At 41.9% G+C, this 20,589-nt stretch overlaps 1 protein-coding gene and 1 non-coding gene across 3 annotated transcripts in view; both read right to left on the reverse strand.

The window, feature by feature from the left end:
- The window catches only part of RASGRF2 (Ras protein specific guanine nucleotide releasing factor 2), a 176,654-nt gene that overhangs the window by 36,704 nt on the left and 119,361 nt on the right, over positions 1-20,589 (reverse strand). For both annotated transcript variants that reach the window (XM_001509960.4, XM_007656761.3), the window contains exon 18: positions 6,930-7,036. In XM_001509960.4, the coding sequence (XP_001510010.2) occupies positions 6,930-7,036 (107 nt within the window). The remainder of the gene's footprint in view (positions 1-6,929; positions 7,037-20,589) is intronic.
- On the reverse strand, positions 18,908-19,045 carry LOC114816840. The gene has a single exon (XR_003764649.1). It is a non-coding gene; the product is annotated as a small nucleolar RNA SNORA7 (small nucleolar RNA).

Raw genomic sequence — 20,589 nt, forward strand, 5'->3', positions numbered from 1 at the left:
CAGGTTTAAGTGCAGATTATTTATTCCTGTCACAAACTGTGAGGTTTAGTTGCGTTCTACATAAATGGTTGGGAAGTCTAATCAGGATTTCACTCATTCATTGAGCACTTAATGTGTACTAAGCAATGTACTAAGCACTTGGGAGAGTACAATATAACAAAAGACACATTCCTGCCCACAATAAGCTCAAAGTCTAGAGGGGGAGACAGAAATTAATATAAATACATTTATACAGATATAATAATAATGTTGGTATTTAAGTGCTTACTGTGCAGAGCACTGTTCTAAGCACTGGGGTATATAGAGGGTAATCAGCTTGTCCCACGTGAGGCTCAGTCTTAATCCCCATTTTACAGATGAGGTAACTGAGGCATAGAGACGTTAAGTGATTTGCCCACAGTCACACAGCTGACAAGTGGCAGAGCATACATGTGTGCTGTGGGGAAGGAAGGAAGGATGAATGAAGGAATAAATGAAGCAGCATGGCCTAGTGGATAGAGCACTGGCCTGGGAGTCAGAAGGTCAGAAGGTCATGGGTTCTAATCCTGGCTCTGCCACTTGTCTGCTGTGTGACCTCGGGTAAGTCGCTTCACTTCTCTGGGCCTGTTACCTCATCTGTAAAATGGGAATTAAGACTGTGAGTCCATTTGGGACAGGGACTGTGTCCAAACTGATTAGCATGTATCTACCCCAGCGCTTAGAACAGTGTTTCACACATAGTGAGCACTTTACCAGTAATACTTTACAAATATTATTATTATTATTATTATTGTTAAGGAGCAAGTAAGAGCAGCGCAGAAGGGAGTGGGAGAAGAGGACTTAGTCAGGGAAGGCTTTTTGGAGATGTGCCTTCAAAAAGGCTTTGAAATGGGAAAGAGCAATTATCTGTCTTAGGAGGGAGGGTGTTCCAGGCCAGAAGTGGGATGTGGGCCAGAGGTCGACGGTGAGATAGATGAGATCGAGGTTCAGTGAGAAGGTTAGCCTTAGAGGAATGAAGCGTGCAGGCTGGGTTGTAGTAGATCAGGAGATCAGATTTGATTCGTCAATCAAGGCAGTCCAGGAAACACAATAATAGTAAGATAATATGAGCTGTCCATAGGTTAGGGCCAATCAAGGCAGCTAACTCTGGACCCCCTTCACTCAGGGGATCCCCTCCTCACAGGCCTGTCTGAAGTTTCTTCGTTAGGGGCAGGGCAGTAAAGCTAGTCCATGGCACAGCTATAACAGACTCATCTCCTGTCACCTGAATGGGATTTAGGACCAAAAAATTTCCAGAAATAACTTCCAGCCCTGGTGAGTTCCACCTGTTCTAGATCCTTGATATTAGGACGTTTGACTACTCCAGATTTACTGCTAGTATTACTTCTTGCCCCTTGCTGGTTGCCAATGAAATATCGGCTGTTTCCCCACCCCTCCTGGCTACACTCTGGACCCCCATCCACAGGCGCACACCACCCCTCTTGGAAAGCCGACGATCACAAAAGATTGGGGTGGCGGGGGAGAGAGAGACCAGAAGACCCCAGGGCCTGCCCTAGGAAGGATGGTGGCGGGGGAGGAGGGGAGCAATAACAACTGCAGCAACAGGATGTCTCCTACGAGTCCTGCAACTGCACAGCATCAGTGGTGGGGGAAGATTTAAGGGTGAGGCTTCTGCACTTTAAAACTATCCCCCACCAACGGGGCCCTGCACCGGACTGGTTTCCCCAGGGATTGACTCACACACAATATCTAGAAAGTGTCAAAACTCAGATCCTAGTCAGTGAGTCCATAACTGAAAACCACAACTACCTGCAGGAAAAGAAAAAAAAAATCCCATCACACAATGAAGTTGAAACAGATTTCAAAAGGTTTCTAACACTAGCACAATTATACCAATTCAGACTACTGGAAGTGACAAAAGTAAGAAACCAAGGTAAAGTGATAAAGGACACCAAGAGGAGAGATGGAGGAGAAGAGGAAGGGATAATAACATCATAATTCCCAGCTGTCCTTCACTCAAGGATTATGCCACCTCCTAACACCAAAGTATCTTTGCCCATCCTCAGCAGTGTGTGTGTGTGTGTATGTGTATTTGATTTATAATGATGCCAAGGCTTAAGACTTTTCTGTCTCCCCCTTGAGACTGTACAGTCTTTGCGGGGCAGGGAGTGTATCTTGAGCTCCTGTTATACTCTCCCACATGCAGAATACAGTGTATTGCATCCAGTAGGCATTCACTAAGTACCATTTCTACTGCTGCTTCTATACCCAAGCTGAGAGCCTGATTTAAGGAAACAATGGGCACCCAGCCTGAGGCGGGAGGACTCGCTCAGCTCATCTCAGAGTGCCAGGAGCAACTGAATGCAGCTTACGAAAGTGCCAGTAGTGGACAGGAGGTTTTGTCAGCCTTCGTATGAACCTCCTGGCAAAACCAAGTCCCAAGATGTTGTCAGATGAAGGGGCTGGGAACTAGAAAGTAACATGACAGCTGGCCTCTATGGAACAGCTTGGGAGCTTTCCATCGCCCTGCGCCATCCAACCTCTCCGAACAAGGAGCCGTCAGGCTCCGTCAGAAGCGACAGCCGACCCCACTAATTAGTGTGCTTGGCTGCACGCATGGTTGGCCAGCACTGTGAGGGAAACATACTTGCCCCATGGGGCTCACCCTCGCACTTCGGAAGCCTCTAACTTGAAGAAAGGAGCAATCACATCTGCTAACATTTGCTATCTTCATCTGAAAAGAGATTTTCCCTTTTCATCTTAAAAAGGGAAGACGTTGGCCATATCGACTTCTGGGTGTGAGCCCATGGGGAAGAAGGGGAGGCGTGACGGCTCTTCTCAATAATATCAGTCACAGAAAAAAAAGGCAGTGGGGAACTCTGAGTGGCTGGTTTTTTTCAGGGGAAATGGCCAGGGCTGTCTCCAACCATTTTTTCCCAGGCTGGGGTTCAGATCTCCTGCTGTGATTACTGGCTCACTTTCTCGCCACGTGGAGTCTCCACTCATGGATATTTCTGCAGGAAAATAACCCCTGCCCTTCCAGCATGATATAATGGTTTCTTAGTATGCAAAACCTGATAATCCTTTCACACAATAAAACCACTGTAAAAGTATTAATGGATGAAATGCAGTGTGGCCTAGTGGATAGAGAAAGGGCATAGGAGTCAGAGGACCCAGGTTCTATTCCCGGCTCCATGATTTGTCTGCTGTGTGACCTTGAGCAAGTCACTTCATTTCTCTGTGCCTCAGTTACTTCATCTGCAAAATGGGGATTAAGACTATAAACCCCATGTGGGACACAGACTGTGTCCAATCTGATTAGCTTGTATTTCTACCCTAGGATTTAGCACAGTGCCTGGCACATAGTAAGTGCTTAACAAATACATCCAAAAAAATGGAAAGTCTTTTTTTTAAATGCTTTGCAGCCTCGATAATTGAACAAAGTACCATAGGATTTACACTACAAACTCAAAATAATGAATTCTACTTGCCAAATCAGTGAAAGAACACAAAAAGAGAGTGTCCAAAACATTCAAAATAATGGTACTATTGATTATCTATGGCGAGGGGTAAGCATGTCACATTATTTATACAAATTCTTTTACCCGACAAGACCTATAATCTGTATCTTGGCTTTCTATTTTTAGCATTAATTAGCTTTTCTTCTCTCTGAAAGATCAGTGGTTTCAGTATTTCATGATGTATTCACAGAGGAAAAGTACAAGTGTGACAATATAAGTATGAACTTGGAAAACAACTAATCCACCTATTTCCATAATTAATGACATACCATGACAGCACTTCAGTCTTACTACTTAGCCTCGATTAGGAAAGCGGATTAACATGATCAGACACCCAACCGACCATTATGTAGCACAAATTTCAGGTCCTCAACCCACTCACCATAATATGCTAGTAAGACCCTGCAGAGTCTCCCTTTGGGCCAGAGTGGTCTTAAGTGTTCCTGGAGGAACCCCAGAAACCCCAGGAAAGGTAGCAGCAGGGACGTGGAGGAGGAAGGAGAAGCAGTCAAGCTGCCCCGATCCTGGCCTACATCTTCTGGCACTGCTACAAAGGCAGTGGCTACTTCTGCCCTCTGTTTTCAAGTTTCCAGCCTGAGGAAGCTGCAAGTAGGGTGGACACGCTGGAAACTTCTGAGAAGGAGCCTGCAGCAGCTGTGTACCAAAACAGCAAGGCTAAGGCAGTGATGGGGGAGGGGCAGGCTGGTTGTCTCTGGTACATTCGGATAATCTTTCTCTTGAACCAGGTACAGCAGTTTATCTGGGTGACTGGGGAATGAGGGTGTGTCTATTTGCCTATCACCCCTCCCCTCTCTGTCTTTCCAGTCTGTTTCCCTCCTTGACTGTTTCTGTTTCTTTCCCTCTCGCTCATCTCCATCTCTGTCTCTTTTTGATGTTCTATCTCTGTGTCTGTTTGGTCTCATTTTCTTGCCCTCTTTCTCCTCCTCCATTTTTGGTCCCTCTGTCCCACTCTCTGGAAGCTTCCCCTACCCCCAAGTCCCATGTTAAAAATTTGACCAGAATTCCCTTTGACAAATATTTAGAAAAAAATGTGAAAGATGAAGAGCAAATAGTTTTTCCTTCAAGCCACCTATTATTAAGATCCCTGAGGGCCTATCTGACATCACAGCCCCACTGGTGAAATGACATGGAGTGCATCTATGCCACACTACCAAGGTCTTGATGCACAACCTGAAGGCGGTTGATCCAAGACAAACTAAAGATAATGCATCTTCACCCAGTGTGATGGGTATAAGGGATGCATTGACATAGAAAACTGTGCAAGCTGGAAATATTAACGGGCTCAAGAGAGATTTGGATATTCATAAAGGAGTAATCCAAAGAAGGCTGCCAGATAGAAAGACAGAGATATACAAGATATAGAGAAGATTTTTAGATGGTTCATATCTAACTAATCGGATGGCTGTCCATGGAAACACAGAAAAAGATATATATAATCAGAATGTCCATAGTTAGATGATGCTCCCAAAGCTTCTAGAGATGACTTTTTGCTAACACTGAATGACCTGCTCTTACTGCCCAACCCAGCGAGAAAAAATATAGATAAAATGTAATTAACTACTTTCTTCAAATTGACAGATTATCCACCTTTCACTGTTGAATAGATCAACCACTCGAAATAAATACAAAATGAATTGATATGGAACACTGGTCAGTCTAGACTGTAAACCTGTTATGGGCAAGGAATGTGTCTGTAATATTATTGTGTTGTATTCTCCTAAGCACTTAGTACAGTGCTCTGCACAAAGTAAATAAATGACTAAATGAATGAAATATGATTGAATGATGTCAACCATTATAAAGGGCCTTCTAAACATCCTCCAGCCACTGCTGAAGGCAGAACACTGAGCCAATGACCCAGTAACGGTCCAACTCAGTTCTGAACATGGTGGGCCCTTAGGGGTTACTACAGAGAGCTGATTATGATCACAGAAACATCTAGGTGTCTTTGTTCTGGAATGTATGACCAAAATTGAGGGCTGTCCTAACAAAGTGCTTGGATTCCTCCCCTCGCCCCCATTTATAAAATGTTCATTGGGGTATACCTACAGCCTTCTCAGGAAACCTGGGCATTCTCAGGCAGGGAGAAAGCAGACCAGATATCCTGAAAACTAACAAATATTCCCCCGGCATATATCAGAATGAAATCTTTCTTTTGGGGGGGGGGGAGGTTGGTTTTTTCGGGGGGGGGGGGCTTTACGGCATTTGTTAAGCAGTGTGGCTTAATGGAGAAGCAGTATGATTTAGTGGATAGAGCATGGGCCTGAGAATTAGAAGGACCTGGGTTTTAGTCCCAGCTCCACCACATGTCTGCTGTTTGACCTTGAGCAACTCCCTTAGCTTCTCTGTGCTTCATCTGTTACCTCATCTATAAAATGTAGATTAAGCCAGTGAGCCCCATGTGGGATAGGGACTACGTCCCACCTGATTAACTTGTACTTACCCCAGAGCTTAGAAGTGCTTGACACATAGTGATTAAGAAGTACCAATATTATCATTATCATTATTACCATTATGTCCTTTCTATGTGTCAGACCCTAAGTATTGGGGTAGGTACAAGTTAATCAGGTAGGACGCAGAAACCTAGATGTTTCCGTGATCATCAGCTCTCTGTAGTAACCCCCAAGGGCCCGCCATGTTCAGAACTGAATTGGACTGTTACTGGGTCATTGGCTCAGTGTTCTGCCTTTAGCAGTGGCTGGAGTATGTTTAGAAGTCCCTGTATGATGGTCGACATCATTCAATTGTATTTCATTCATTCAGTCATATTTATTTACTTTGTGCAGAGTGAGTCCCACATGGGGTTCATGGTCTAAGTAAGAGGGAGAACTGATCTAGGAGGGCGCACTACGGTCCAGGCTCTATATTAAAATCTGGGGTAGGTATAAAATATCCGGTTGGACAGAGCCCAGGTCCCACTTCATCTGTTCTTCATCTGCTCAGAGTCTTAATCCCCATTTTACAGATGAGGTAACTAAGGCACAAAGAAGTGAAGTGACCTCCCCAAAGTCACACAGCAGACAAGTGGCAAAGCTGCAATTAGAACCCAGGTCCTTCTGACTCACAGGCCCATGCTCTATCCATTATGCCACACTGTTTCTCAATCTCATAGAGAATTCATTAGGATGAATAAGGAGAGGGTGATGAGAATCCATTCAGGAGGCTGTAGTCACAACTGCTAGTTAATCTTCATTTTCTAAATTATTTAATTCCCCCATTAGACTGTAAACTCCTTGGGAGTAGGAACTGTATCCCTTCTGTTACTGTACTCTTTCTAGTGTCTACTCCAATGCTCTGGACACAGTAGGAGCTCAATAAATGCTACTGAATGAATTACCTGTATTCATACATCACCCAAAAAGCAAACAAATCTCATTTCCCCAAAGGCGGTCATAAAAAAATAAATACCTGAGAGTGCTTTGAGACCCAGTGGCGAAGAACATTCAGGACTCGGTTGGTGGCTGTCCTGCGAATTATGAACTCTTTGTCGCACGTTCTCTCAGAGTTGTTAAATCCTCCGGAAGGAAAAATTGAAAGTTAAAATTAAAGCCTCTCCTGAGGAAACTGGAAACAGTTATTTGTTATTAAACATGCAAACAGGACATTGGCATAATGATACTGGTTGTTTCAAAGTATTGTTACTTCTACTTATATATTCCACGTCCTTGCTAATCTTCTTAAATACTTGCAAATGTACATAAATGAATTATTTTTCCATTTCCAGTAAAACCATTCAGGAAATGTGGAGCTGATGCAAACCAGGGTTCATTTTACGGAGCAAAGATTGTGCATATTAAATCAGTCAGTCTTCCAAAGCCATAGGGTCAGTTAGCTTTGTAAGGGATGGGTTGCTGCTTGGCTACCCCCACTTCACCCAACCCCGGAGTCTAGAAAAAGAAATCTAGGCCTGGGCCAGGCTGCCTGGGGCCTGGGGCAATGAGCCTCACCTCTCCACCACTCACCTGAGGTTGACTCTTACCTGCCAGGTGCCTATTGTTCTGGAAGAGGCTCTTGAAACTGCTGGCAGGAGAGGGCGGTACAGGACTAATGAGAGTCCATAAAATGGAAAGTCTAACACACAGCTATTATTCCTGTGTCCTGAATAATCAGCTCTTACAGGTTAAAGAAAGGAGAGTGATGGGTGGACCACTCTCTTGTCTCCAGACACACCATGGCCCTCCCCCTCCTCCCCCACCCGCCCCCCACACAGGTAGCAATAGAAAAGAAAAATGGAGAGTGTGTAATATTCAGGATTGGAGAAGAATAGGGTAAGCCCACCACAGAAGGCATTCACCTGCCTGGAATACTGCCTCGCTTCACATCCAACAATTACTCTCCCTATCTTCAAAGCCCTTCTGAAGTCACAACTTCTTCAGGAGGCCTTCCCTGATGGATTTCTACTCTCCCCCAATTTCTATCCTACAATTGCCATTTCAACAGATTCACTGCTTAGGCATCTCCAATCTTCCATAGCACTTACATATGCATCTTTACACTCTATTCCTTCCCCCTACCTGTAATTTATTTTTAGTGTCTCTCTGGCTAAACTGTAAGCTCAATAAGAGTAAAGATCATGTTTACTAATTCTACTGTTCATTCATTCGATAGTATTGTTGACCTCCAAGTACTTAGCTTAATATTCTGCCCATGGTAGTCCCTCGAAAATAAGTGATTTGCCCAGGAGACCTTTGGGGGAGTCTGCATTTTTTACGGAAGGAAAAGAGGAGAGGGAGGTAATCCTGGCTGGTTGCCAAGATGCAGCATGGCCAGTGGAAAGAGGCCAGGCCTGCAAGTGTATATGTGTATATATTATATTGTATATGTCTTTTAAGACTGTGAGTCCATTGTTGGGCAGGGATTGTCTCTGTTGCCAAATTGTACATTCCAAGCGCTTAGTACAGTGCTCTGCACATAGTAAGCACTGAATAAATACAATTGAATGAATGAATGCAAGTCAGGAGAGCAGGTTCTAATCCCGCTGGGCCACTTGCTTGTGTGTGACTTTGGTCAAAATATGGTATTGTACTCTCCCAAGTGTTTAATACAGTGTTCTACACACAGTAACGACTCAAATACCATTGCTTGGAAATAAAATACCTTATTCTCCCTGCCTTTAGACGCGTGTGGGATGGGGACTGCGCCTCATCTACTTAATAAAGTGCTTGACACAGAGAAACACTTAATAATTGATAACTCTTTAATGTGGTACCACTTCAGAATTTCATGAATCCCCAGGGAGTTCCATCCCTGGAGATCCTGACCCATATCTCACTGTAATGGGAATTTTCCCTATTTGCTGCACAAGAGACAGAAGGAAAATAGAGAAGCATGAAAGGAAAGGGGGAGGAGACAAGTTATTCAGATACACCTGAACAGCTATTCCTTCCAACGCCCTGTACAACCTTGTGAATCTACAGTTCCATTTTGAAAGAGAAAACAGAAAAGCCAAAGGATGCATTCTGCCTATTTCAAATTTTCAAGATGCTGTTTGCCATAAGAGTTTCTATCTCAAATGTGTGATCACCTGCATTACTTGCTTTCAACAGTATTGGAGAAAGCCTGAATTTCTTCATCTTCTCGACCCCACCTTAGCTGTACAGCCAGTAGATGATATTGCTTATGTTCAAAAATACCGTATAATATTTCAGTTGCTATGCTAAAAAGATCATCTACTGTTTGAGAGTGCATTGAGCTTACCAAATCTGAAATACACTTCAAATTTGACTTAAAAGTTCTTTCTCTGCTTCCCACGTTCAGAACTGTTTCCAACAATCGGCAATTGGTAAGCATTATTAGTTTCTCATTCAAGTGTCCAAAACTCTTTGTGCTGTTCTACACAACAGGTGTGAGTCACAGGTGGGATGTAGATTGGCCCCTGGAGACCTCACCAACAATCCCCAAAACAGATCCTCAGCATCTGACTCCTACACAATTTGACCACACCCCCCGTCCAGCTGCCTACACATCCCTTCCACTTCACCACTCCGGAGCCCCCCCAAGTCTTCCCAGCTTGTGGACACCCCATACCCTAAAAGCTCTGGCACTAGGCCAGGATAGTGGAGCTAGTCACATGACCTGGAGTCCAAAGAGAATTTATACAGAAGCCACGTTTGAGAGAGTGAGGCAAAATCCTCCTCGGGTCCTAATGCTCAATTCCGGAAGGACTTTCAGGATATTGGCACTCATTTTAATAAAATAATTTAAGTTGATTGTTTCGAAGACCACATTTCTTATTCTAGGATTTTACCAACCAATCCACTGGGAGAGTACAATATAATAGAGTAGGTAGAGGCAAGCACTGCCCACAAAGAGCTTACAGGCTAAATAGGGACACAGACATTAATATAAATTATGGATGGGTGTGTACAAAAGTGTGGTAGGGGTGAATATTGAAGTGTTTAAGGAGAAGAGGCTCAAGGGCACAGACAATGAAGATGGGAGGGCTAAGATGAGGAAATGAGGGCTTAGTCAATGAAGGCCTTTTGGAGGAGATGTAACTTTAGTAGTGCTTTGAAGGTGGGGAGAGTAGTAGCCAGTCAGATATGAAGCGGGAGGTTGTTCCAAGCCGGAGGGAGGATGTGGGGAAGGAGTCAGTAGTGAGATTGATATGACCGAGTTAGAATGAGAAGGTTGGTGTTAGAGAAGCAAACTGTGTGGGCTGAGTTTTAGGAGATCAGCGATGTAAGATTTTACATTCCTAGGAAGGGTTTTTGACTTTGGCTTTTCAAATAAAATCCACTTTCTGACACAATAGTCCCAATCCTGAAGTTGGTGCTACATGACAGTACTTTGTAGACTTTAATTGCCCATTGCTAATCAAATACAATAACTGAAAGCTCACTGGCTTTAACCAATAAAAGGTAACCTAGGTAACATTTCTCTCCTAAAGAGCTTTTCTTTTCACAGATTGACTTCTTCCAGTGCAATTAGCCATATGAATTATAAATTGATTAAATTAACTAGATAAATGCAGTACTGAACCACACAATGAAAATTTTACACAGGTATATAAAGCGGGAAAAGCTTTTAAAAAGTAAATTTATAGGGGCTATTTCTGATTCCTGACAGGGTTTGTTAGGAACAAGGTCATAATTATCCTCTGCTATTCAATATCAGGCAAACGTTCGGTCTTCTCTGATAAAAGTGATTAATGTTAACTTCCAGTGGGCCTTCCAGTTTGCTCAAACAACTTCAACTTTGGGCTCTTCTGTCCCTGTTATATCTTTATTTGATCAGCAACATAGTGGCAAAAGGAAATATGTTATCCATTCAACCTAAAATGTCACCGCTAAACCTTTGATAGCAACATCCATCAAATCCTATCATAAAGTGTTTTTCTCTTTGGAGGCTGAAACAGTTAACAAGCACACAGGGTAGGTTCTGGAATTGTTAAGTCCTTAAGCAGTCCCTGACTTATGCTTTGAGTAACAATGAATGGTGCTTGCAGTGTTTCTAAACTGAGATCTATATCAGCTTTTGCAACACACTGGTTTAGACTTCACACTTGTCTCCTTTACAGCATTAGTTCTGGGTGGTGGAGTGGGGACTCTGGGAATCACAGGAAAATGGGGTACAATTAAGAAGTCCCTTAAGGGATGGCAGGGAGGAAGACTTAAAGAGGCTGGGGGAAGGGGAGAAAAGGGCTGGAGAGAGTAGATGGTGGAATGGGGACGGGGGGGCGGCCTCGAACACCAGGCCAAGTGAGCAGAAAGAGGCAAATGTCCATTTCAATGAAGTTACCCTAAATTGGTACATCTCTGACTAAATAGAAATGCATCAATATAGTTACATTACTCATCTATAATTGACTGAATATACAATTCACCTCGGTTCATGAACCAATCCCTCATTTATACCACTGCTTCTGCCTTAAAATTGGTCTGGCCTTCAACATTTTGACATGAGATGCAGTTTTCAGGAAGCCTGGGGGCTACCTGAAATCAGGTGAGCAGGGCTCCTCTAAAAGGGAGAATAAAAGACAAGTCAGCCAGGCCTGGACACCCTAGCAAAAGGTTCCTGGAATCATAAAGAAAGAAGACTGAGGCTGCAGAAAGTTTCTCTCACAGAGGGGACTCTTGGGAAGATGTGACAGCCACATGAGCCAGGATATAATCCTCCCATTGAATCTGAATTACTTTGGGACTTTGTAGCATCAAGTCTTGACTGTGCAAGAATAGCAAGTATCAGTGAATGCTTAGAAAAGATGAGTAAAAAGATCTACGATTGTGAAATTGAACGTAGGAGGGGGGAAAAAATGTGATTTCAAGTCTGAAGGAGAAAGGAAAGTGACAGGAATCTTAACTGCCTACAAGACCATGAAATGGATTCTGATGTGGAGAATGCCAAACCACTAATCTCCACCTTCACCAGGAAGAAGAGGATTATAGTTGAAATTGCATCATGTGAGAATCAGAACAGAAATCTGGAAGACTCCCTTTAAACTAAGAATTGTTTTACAATTTCATCAGGATACTCGCAGAGAACCCATGGAACCTAAGAGTGTTTGAGATAAACATTAATAATGAGTTTAATATTATCAATAATGTTCACTGAGCACTTATTCTGTGCAGAGCACTGTATTAAGCAGTTGGAAGAGTACAAGAGCTATGAGATATGACCACTGCCTTCAAGGAGCTAACTATATTATTAGGGCTGGGCAGTTCCTCCAAAACAAATTCCAGCACCCCTGGAAAGCTTAGTTCTTGTGGAAATGTATGAAACTACTTATGTACCTCCTTAGCAGCTATGTATATCTCTTTATACTTACTTCCTCCAAGTTGTAATTTTAGCAGCTGCCTCTCCCACAAGATTGTAAACTCCCTGAGGTCAAGGGACTAAATCCTGTCAGTCCCACCTTTACAACATCACTAAAATCTGCTCTTTCCTCTCCATCCAAACTGCTACCACTTTAATATAATCACTCATCCTATTCCACCGTGATTACTGTATCAGCCTCCTCACTGACCTCCCAGCGTCCTGTCACTCCCCACTCCAGTCCATACTTCACTCTGCTGCCCAGATCATTTTTTCTACAAAAATGTTCAGGATATGTTTTTCCACTCTTCAAAACACTACAGTGGTCACCCACCTCTGCATCATAGAAAAACTCCTCACCATTGGCTTTAAAGCACTCAATCACCTTGGCTCCTCCTACCTTACCTCACTACTCTCCTTCTACAACTCAGCCCGTACACTTCACTCCTCTAATGCTAACCTTCTACCTGTGCCTCGATTTTGTCTATCTCACTCGACCCCTCGCCCTCGTCCTGCCTCCGGCCTGAAATGCCCCCACCCCCCATCCAACAGATAATTACTTCCCCCCACATTCAAAGGCCTTCTGGAAGCACATCTCCTCCTAGAGGCTTTCCCTAAGCCCCCTCTTCCTCTTCTCCCACTCCCTTCTGCACTGCTCTGGCTGGCTCCCTTTGTCTCCCCCTCTGCCAGCCCCACAGTACCTATGTACATAAGTTTAATTAATTTATTTATATTAATGTCTGTCTCCGCTCCTCTAGACTGTAAGCTCATTGTGGGCAGGGAATGTGTCTGTATATTGTTGAAATGTACTCTCCCAAGCGCTTAGTACAGTGCTCTGCACACAGTAAGTGCTCAATAAATACAACTGAATGATTGAATGAAACATGCTTACTAGCTCTACTGTACTCTTCCAAGCATTAAGTACAGTGCTCTGAAGACAGGAGGTGCTCAATAAGCACTACTGATTAAGGTCAAATTTTGGGGGGGGATTGAGCTCCCTGACACACATTCTTTTTCTCTGATTAGAGAACAGCTCATTTCTGCTATAGCCTCCTGAAATTTCCATATGTGTAACCATATTCCATACTCTTCAATTTTCAGATTCTTCAGTCAATGAGAAGCCAATCTCTAGCACCACATGCCAGTATGACTCACAGGATCTTGTGTGTACTTATGATCCCTTTGCCTTGCAGACTGCTGAGGGATTCCTTCTTATGGTTAAGTAGACATGATGATTTGAGGTTCTGGGAAGCAGCAAACAAAAGTAACAGTTGACATCAAAACAGAAACTTAACCATTCACCCACAGTGGTCAGGTAATAAGATTTCCTTCAAAACTCCTTCTACAGTAAGATTTCCACCAAAAAAAAACCTATGCTGATTTTAAATGGTCCCAGAAAGCTGGTACTATTTGGCCACTGTTTGCAAAATAGAAGACTAAGGAAACTGAGAGTAAAGATACGTGTATAAGTGCTTTTTGTGGAACAGGCATATACCATGCATGAACACAGTTTGTAGCTATAGTATCCCTTAAATTGTAAGCCCCATGTGGGACAGGGTTTGTGTCTGATCTAATAATAATAATATTAATAATAACTGTGGTATTTGTAAAACACTTATGATGTGCTAAGCACTGGAGTAGATACAATACACTAGTATCAGGCACAGTCCCTGACCCCCCATAGGGCTCGCAGCCTAAGGGAGTGAGAGAACAAGTGCTTAGTACAATGCTTTAGCACTTAGTACAGTGCTTTGCACATAGTAAGCATTCAGTAAATATGACTGAATAAATGAAAGTATTCAGTCCCCATTTTCCAAATGAGGAAACTGAGGCACAGAGAAGTTAAGTGACTTACCCAGGGTCACAAAGCAGGCCAATGGTTAGAACCCATATCTCCTGACAACCACTCCTGTGTTCTTTCCACTAGGAGATTCTGCTTCTCATGCTGTTCTGATTATATAGTATCTATCCCAGTGCACCCTATAAGCACTTAAATTCCCCTATTATTAGTAATAATACTAATAGCAGTGTTAGTATTAGCAGGAGCAGTGGTATTATTCAGGACTCAGACTTACAAAGTATGCTTTTTAAAGGCGTTTAAACAAATTCTGGGGAGGTCTTGTTTGACTGTCATGTTTTCCTCAAACATTCAAAATTATTCTTTTTTAGTTAAACAAAAACAGGGATTCCAGCCTGAGCCTGAATGTTGCTATTCAATCTCAGGCATCAGGTTTTTCAGTAGTTTCTCCTGGACCAAGCTGGGAAACCATTCCCACTTCATAAGGAGAATATGAAACCCTCTGCGACCATCTAGGACTTAAATCTATACCTGGGAAGGAACCATTGGGCTTCCTAAGTTCTCCACTCCAGAGAACGAATAAACCACCCCTCTGTCCTTCCTAAATCTCCCTATGTCCTCTCTCCTCAGGCCTTGGTTTGAAGAAATATTTATAGACTTTGAGGTCAACTAGTAATTCAACTGAGCAAAGGATAGTTCAGTAAATTAATTGTTGCTTCTTAAAACTCAAAATATTTTGAACTTTCTCCCAATTTCTCACTTCATTTCAAATGACAAAGGAACAGTATTTGCAATTATCCAAGTGATGTGCGAGCATTCTGTCTTAGCAGCCACATATTTCTTTCAAAATGGCTGTGACACTGATTACACCAAAAGAAAAGTTAATATCGCTTCCAATATATACATTATTGAATATTAACTTTTCACTAAATTTTCAACAACAAAAAATTTGGATTTTATTTAAACACTCTATAGAACAAACTGCCCAGCTAACTCTTGCATCCTCCCTAGACAGTTTGTTGTGGGCAGGGAATGTCACTGTTTTTTGCTGGTTTGTACTTTGCATCTTAGTACAGTGCTCTGCCCACAGTAAGTGTTTAATACAGTTGAATGAATCCTAACAAAAAGATGAATATTTTCTTGCTTCAATAAAAGCAGAAAAGTATCTGAATGCAGTGGAGGTGATCCCATATGGCATCAGAGTAAAATGAGAATTTCATTTTCAACCTTTTAAAAAGGAAGAGTGCAAGCAATGGCAAGCCAATGAAAATAAAATTTAAAATGAATATAATAGTTGCTAATGAACTAGAACAACAGACTAATATGTAGTAAAGCACAAAGACCAGTCTTTTAATGGGACAGGAGTATTTTGTTGAAACATGGAAAAATACTTGAAAATTCAAAGGCACATCTCCTAGGAGGGTCTAAATAAACTTTATGCAGAAAGAACACCACTTTCCTAAGAAGTAATGAGAGCAAAGGTCTCAGTAAGAAAGTGAAAAACAAGAAAAAAATTATTGCAAGTTTTTCTCTTTAGTCCTATTTTCAAAGGAAGTAAATACCAAAATATCAGCAGGCCAACTTAAATATCAAATGTAAATACTTTTTCACAGCCTTTCAGAGTATAACAGCCCAAATGTCAATTTCACAAGCTGTATAAAGGCAATTAATAATGTCAAATTATATATATATATTCAAATAAAATGGTTTTTCTGCTATATTCACAGAGCAAACCAATATTAATAAGTATGCTTCTGATCAACTGAAAATATATACAGATTTCTTGTTAAAATCTGTATTATATATTAGAGAACTAAAGTCTCTCTAAATCACTTTCCCTGCATTTCCTTTAAAGTTTTGTCCATTCACATGTAGATTTCTGGTACTCACAAAGATTTTCAATTCCTGAAAGCAGATTGCAACTCTTCCAGAAGACTACTTACAAAACGTGGCCAAAGGAAAGAACTTAAGAAAAGGTTTGCAGAAAGTGTTTTAAAACACTTCTTTCTAAATGGCCAACCCCTTCATCACCTGTTGCCAATGACCTGCAATTACACCTCTCCTGAGGTGGTTCTCTATCCCTCACGCAGGAACTGAAAAGCGAACTAGAGCCAGGTACACTCTGAGGGCTAATCTTCCAGGGTGGCCAACTTCTGCCATCTTGGCTGCTGCATAAATTATTTTAATATGGTTAACCTGGTTCACTCAGAACAGATGACAAAAGCCCGAGCCCTCGTTAACCTGCACATTTTCCTTAGGGGAAGAGCAATTAGACTGGTCCTTCAGTTCAAGGGGGAGAGTAATAACAAACTAAAGAAAAGCTTGAGCTGTGAAGAAAGAGGCTAAGAAAATAGGGGAGAGTTGTAGATGCTGTATTTATAAAAAAAGAGCTTCTATGAGAGAGAGAAAAGGCCATCTTGGTTTGCTTTAGCAAGAAAACAATAATGTAATGAAGGGCAACTGGTGAATTGTCTTTTTGGAAAAAAGAAATACAAGATTCCATATAACAGTGGACAAGAATATCAGTTATAGCATTTGCTTAATGCTCGCTGTATGCCAAACACTGATTAAGCACTGGGGTAGATTCTATTTTTTAACCAAGATTCTATTTTTTCTGTACAGGCTACATTGAAGTTAGAGCAAAGCACAGCTTCAGGTTTTCTTTAATGAAAAGGGCCATGTCACTTTTGGTCCCGTATTTTGGAAACCTTCAACTATTACTGTCAGCATACTTTGGGATCAACAAAAATTAATCATGAAATCTGGGAGGCCACATTCAATCCAAAACCTTATGATGAGAAAGTAGTTTTTCTTACAACTGTGCCTCAATCAAACCTTAAAACTATAACTAACTTAAAACTACAATAAATGATCTGAGACTGTAAGCTCCTTGTGGTCAGGGAACTTATCTGCCAACTCTGTTGTACTTTACTCTCCCAATGCTCAGTACAGGGCTCTGCACATAATAACCACTCAATGAATGACATTGATGATATGATTGCAGAATGAATCAATCCATGGTATTTATTGAGTGCCTTCTAAAGTGGGGATTACTGTACAAAAGGCTTTAGAGAGTACAACAGAAGCAGGGTACATTTTCCTGGCCCTTGAGGAATGTACAATCTATTGGAGACAGAAATGAATCACAATAATGTGCACAGAAAATATAGCAGGAAGAATATACTCACTGTGCCTCATTCCTGTCTCTCCTTCCTCAGCCTGGAACTCAATCCCCCTTCAAACACACCAATTCACAGCCCTACTGAAATCACATCTCCTCCAGGAAGTCTTTCCTAATTCATTTCTCTTCCCCTTAGTTTACATCACTCCTGAACCAACTATGCACTTCTGTAAAGGCTGACTTCACCTAACCTACTGTTCAAGGACAAGCATATACATAGCCATTTCTTCTTCCAATCTGCATTTTATCTTAGTTTCCCTTCCCCTGCTAGATTCTGAGTTCCTAAAGAACAGGGATCATAGTAGTAGGAGCAGCAGCAGCAGCAGCATTTGAACATCCTCTTGATGCACTGTAGTATAGTGGGCAGTTAATTAGTACCAAATAATAAAATGACAGTTTCTCATCCCTTGAGGAGCTTATACTTTAATGTGGGAGACAAACAGAAATACAAGTGGACAGTGTATACATGAGTGCTAAGGAAGATGTAAATAAGTTAATGAATACTATTTCTATGGTACTCTCCCAAGCAGTTAGTACAGTGCTCTCCACACAGAAGATGCTCAATAAATATAATTGAGTATACACAGTTTATTATATAAGGATGAAATCCTGTTCCTCTAACTAAACCATTGAGAAGCACCGTGGCTTAGTGGAAAGAGCATGGGTTTGGGAGTCAGAGAATGTGGGTTCTAATCCTGGCTCCACCACTTGTCTGATGTATGACCTTGGGCAAGCCACTTAACTTCTCTGTGCCTCAATTACCTCATTTGCAAAATGGGGATGAAGACTGTGAGCCCCACATGAGACAACCTGATTACCTTGTATTTACCCCAGAGCTTAGAATAGTGCTTGGCATACAGTAAGCGCTTAACAAATACCATAATTAATTAATCTGATCTGTTCACTTTTAATCAGTCCTGGGCATTTTCCCTAATCCCAGAAAAAGCTGCAGTGTAGCAGAGGGTGAAATGAAGAGGATTTTGTTTTGCTCCTCCATGAATTCCATTTTACAAAATGATGGGGTGACTTTGAGAATTGCAAAAGGCCTCAAGGAAAACACAGACAGACAGAGGATTGCCCTCTGAGGCCTACTACTGAACGTCTCTCTCAAGATTTCAAGGGGTGGGTGACAAGATTAATAACTACATTTGCCTACTTGATACCTGTCTCCTTAGCAGCTGGATGCTTCCAGAATTTGAGAGAATAGGAGTTTTGAATTTGTCTTTGGTTCTGACCCCTTTTAGAAGAATCTTATTCCAACCTTTCAATGGAAATATATTTTCCTCGGGCAGTAAGATGCTGGGCTTAGATGAGCAAGTGTGAACACTGGCTATAACGATCCAACATTTAGCCTCTGTCAGACAATACAGTTCACCGGAGCTACACTGAGTCACCGACAAGATTTTTCAGCTCAACCCCACACCTCTTTTCTTCCATTTCTTATGTTGTCGAGTCGTCTCTGACCCATAATGACCCTATGGACACATCTCTCCCAGAACGCCCACCTACATCTGCAATCATTCTGGTTTTTCACAGAGTTTTCTTGGTAAAAATATGGAAGTGGTTTACCATTGCTTTCTTCCATACAGTCAACTTGAATCTCCACTCTCAACTCTCTCCCATGCCATTGATGCCCAGGACAGCTGAGTTAAAACTTGTAGCAGATTGCCTTCCACTCGCTGGCCATTGCCCAAGCTAGGAATGGAATGGGTATGCTTCTGCTTGATTCTCCCTCCCGTAGCTGAGACTGGTAGAGTACTGGAAACTCTCCAGGTGCGATCCTGAGAGGGGCACACCTCACGTTAAGTTATTGGAAAACAGTAACAACAGGTACCCTGGCTCTGTTTAATCCTGCAGTCCCTTCAAATAAGATGTGACTCCTTTGGTTTTTTAGAATTTCAATTTAAGGCATTTCATATTAACTTCCCAAATCTTAAAGCATTCATACACCTCGGTTGATGCCATAATTAGTAATACTGATGTCTGAGTTGCCACTGTAGATCTCTTGCTCTGTCCCATTAGTTGGTATTAACTTTAATAAGCCACTGTGAATGAGCATGGGCTGAAATCATTCAAGCTTGACAAATAACATTCCAAAGGCGAACAAACCTCAGCCAGTGGCATGTCATCTGAGAGCTCGCTATCCCAAGGAGCAAATGTCACATCTTCCAAACAAAAATGTTTCCTGTCTAATTCACTGAAGGAACAGGACTGAAGGGTAGAAAGTCCAGCTCAGAGATCAGGATGGCAGTTCTAATTTTACTCTTCACTATTAATGGAGGCCATGAGCCTCCCGCATTCTAAACTTGACCCCCTATCCCAGGGCTTGGGATTTATGTCATGGCAGAGGTGAAGATTTTCTGGATACACAGAAAATCAGATATCAAAATTGGGCTTCAAAAATTCACAGTGTACCATCACCGTACACAGAACAGGTATTAGCAAAGATTAAGTAGATAATCTTACATACACAACCAATTGCTTATGTGATTTCCATTTTTAATGAAGATTAACATTCTGTCTTCTATTTGAAGGTTCCCTGTAAGTCAGAAAGCATATCCTAGGAGAAAATATCTCAAACTGACAAAAGACTACATTTGGAAGAAGGATGAAATACAAGAAGAAACATTTCCGAAGATGTTCATGATAAAAATGCTCAGGGTACTACAGGAAAGGATAGCATAAAATTAAATTAATAACAGTGTGAAACCAAATGTATTGCAAATTCACTTTGTTTTTTGAATGTAGTGGTGATAAGATAACATAGTCTAACCTATGAAAGCAAAGAAAGAGAGAATTAACCAGATCTTCTTTCCCTTCATCGCACCCCTTCTCTCCCCACACCACTTCAATCCCCCTCCAGCCCCTAGGGGTTAATATATGTTTCTTTAAACACTGGCCAGTCCTCTTCCTGCAAGGAATGTGGGCAGCACAAACTGCATCCCTCAAGACATTCCATCGCTTGGGAACCAAATATTACAGCATTCAAGTTTACTAGTCGATCAATAATATTTGTTGAGCACCTACTGTGTCCACATCATGGTACCAAACACTTGGGAGAGGACAATTGAATCAGTTGACATGACTCCTGCCCTCAAGGCTCTTACAATCTAGCAGGGGAAAAATAACACTCACCTATGTTCTTGGCATCTTTACAAGGACCCACAATTGCTTTGCCAGAATAAAGCTGTGATTTCTGATCACAGCAGATGCAAGTTTAATAATAATTGTGGTATTTGTGAAGCATTTACTCTGTACCCAGAACTGTACTAAGTACTGGGATAGATACAAGATAATCAGGTTGGACACAGTCCCTGTCCCACATAGGGCTCACA

The sequence above is a fragment of the Ornithorhynchus anatinus genome, chromosome 1 (genome assembly GCF_004115215.2).
Source record: "Ornithorhynchus anatinus isolate Pmale09 chromosome 1, mOrnAna1.pri.v4, whole genome shotgun sequence".
NCBI lineage: Eukaryota > Metazoa > Chordata > Mammalia > Monotremata > Ornithorhynchidae > Ornithorhynchus > Ornithorhynchus anatinus.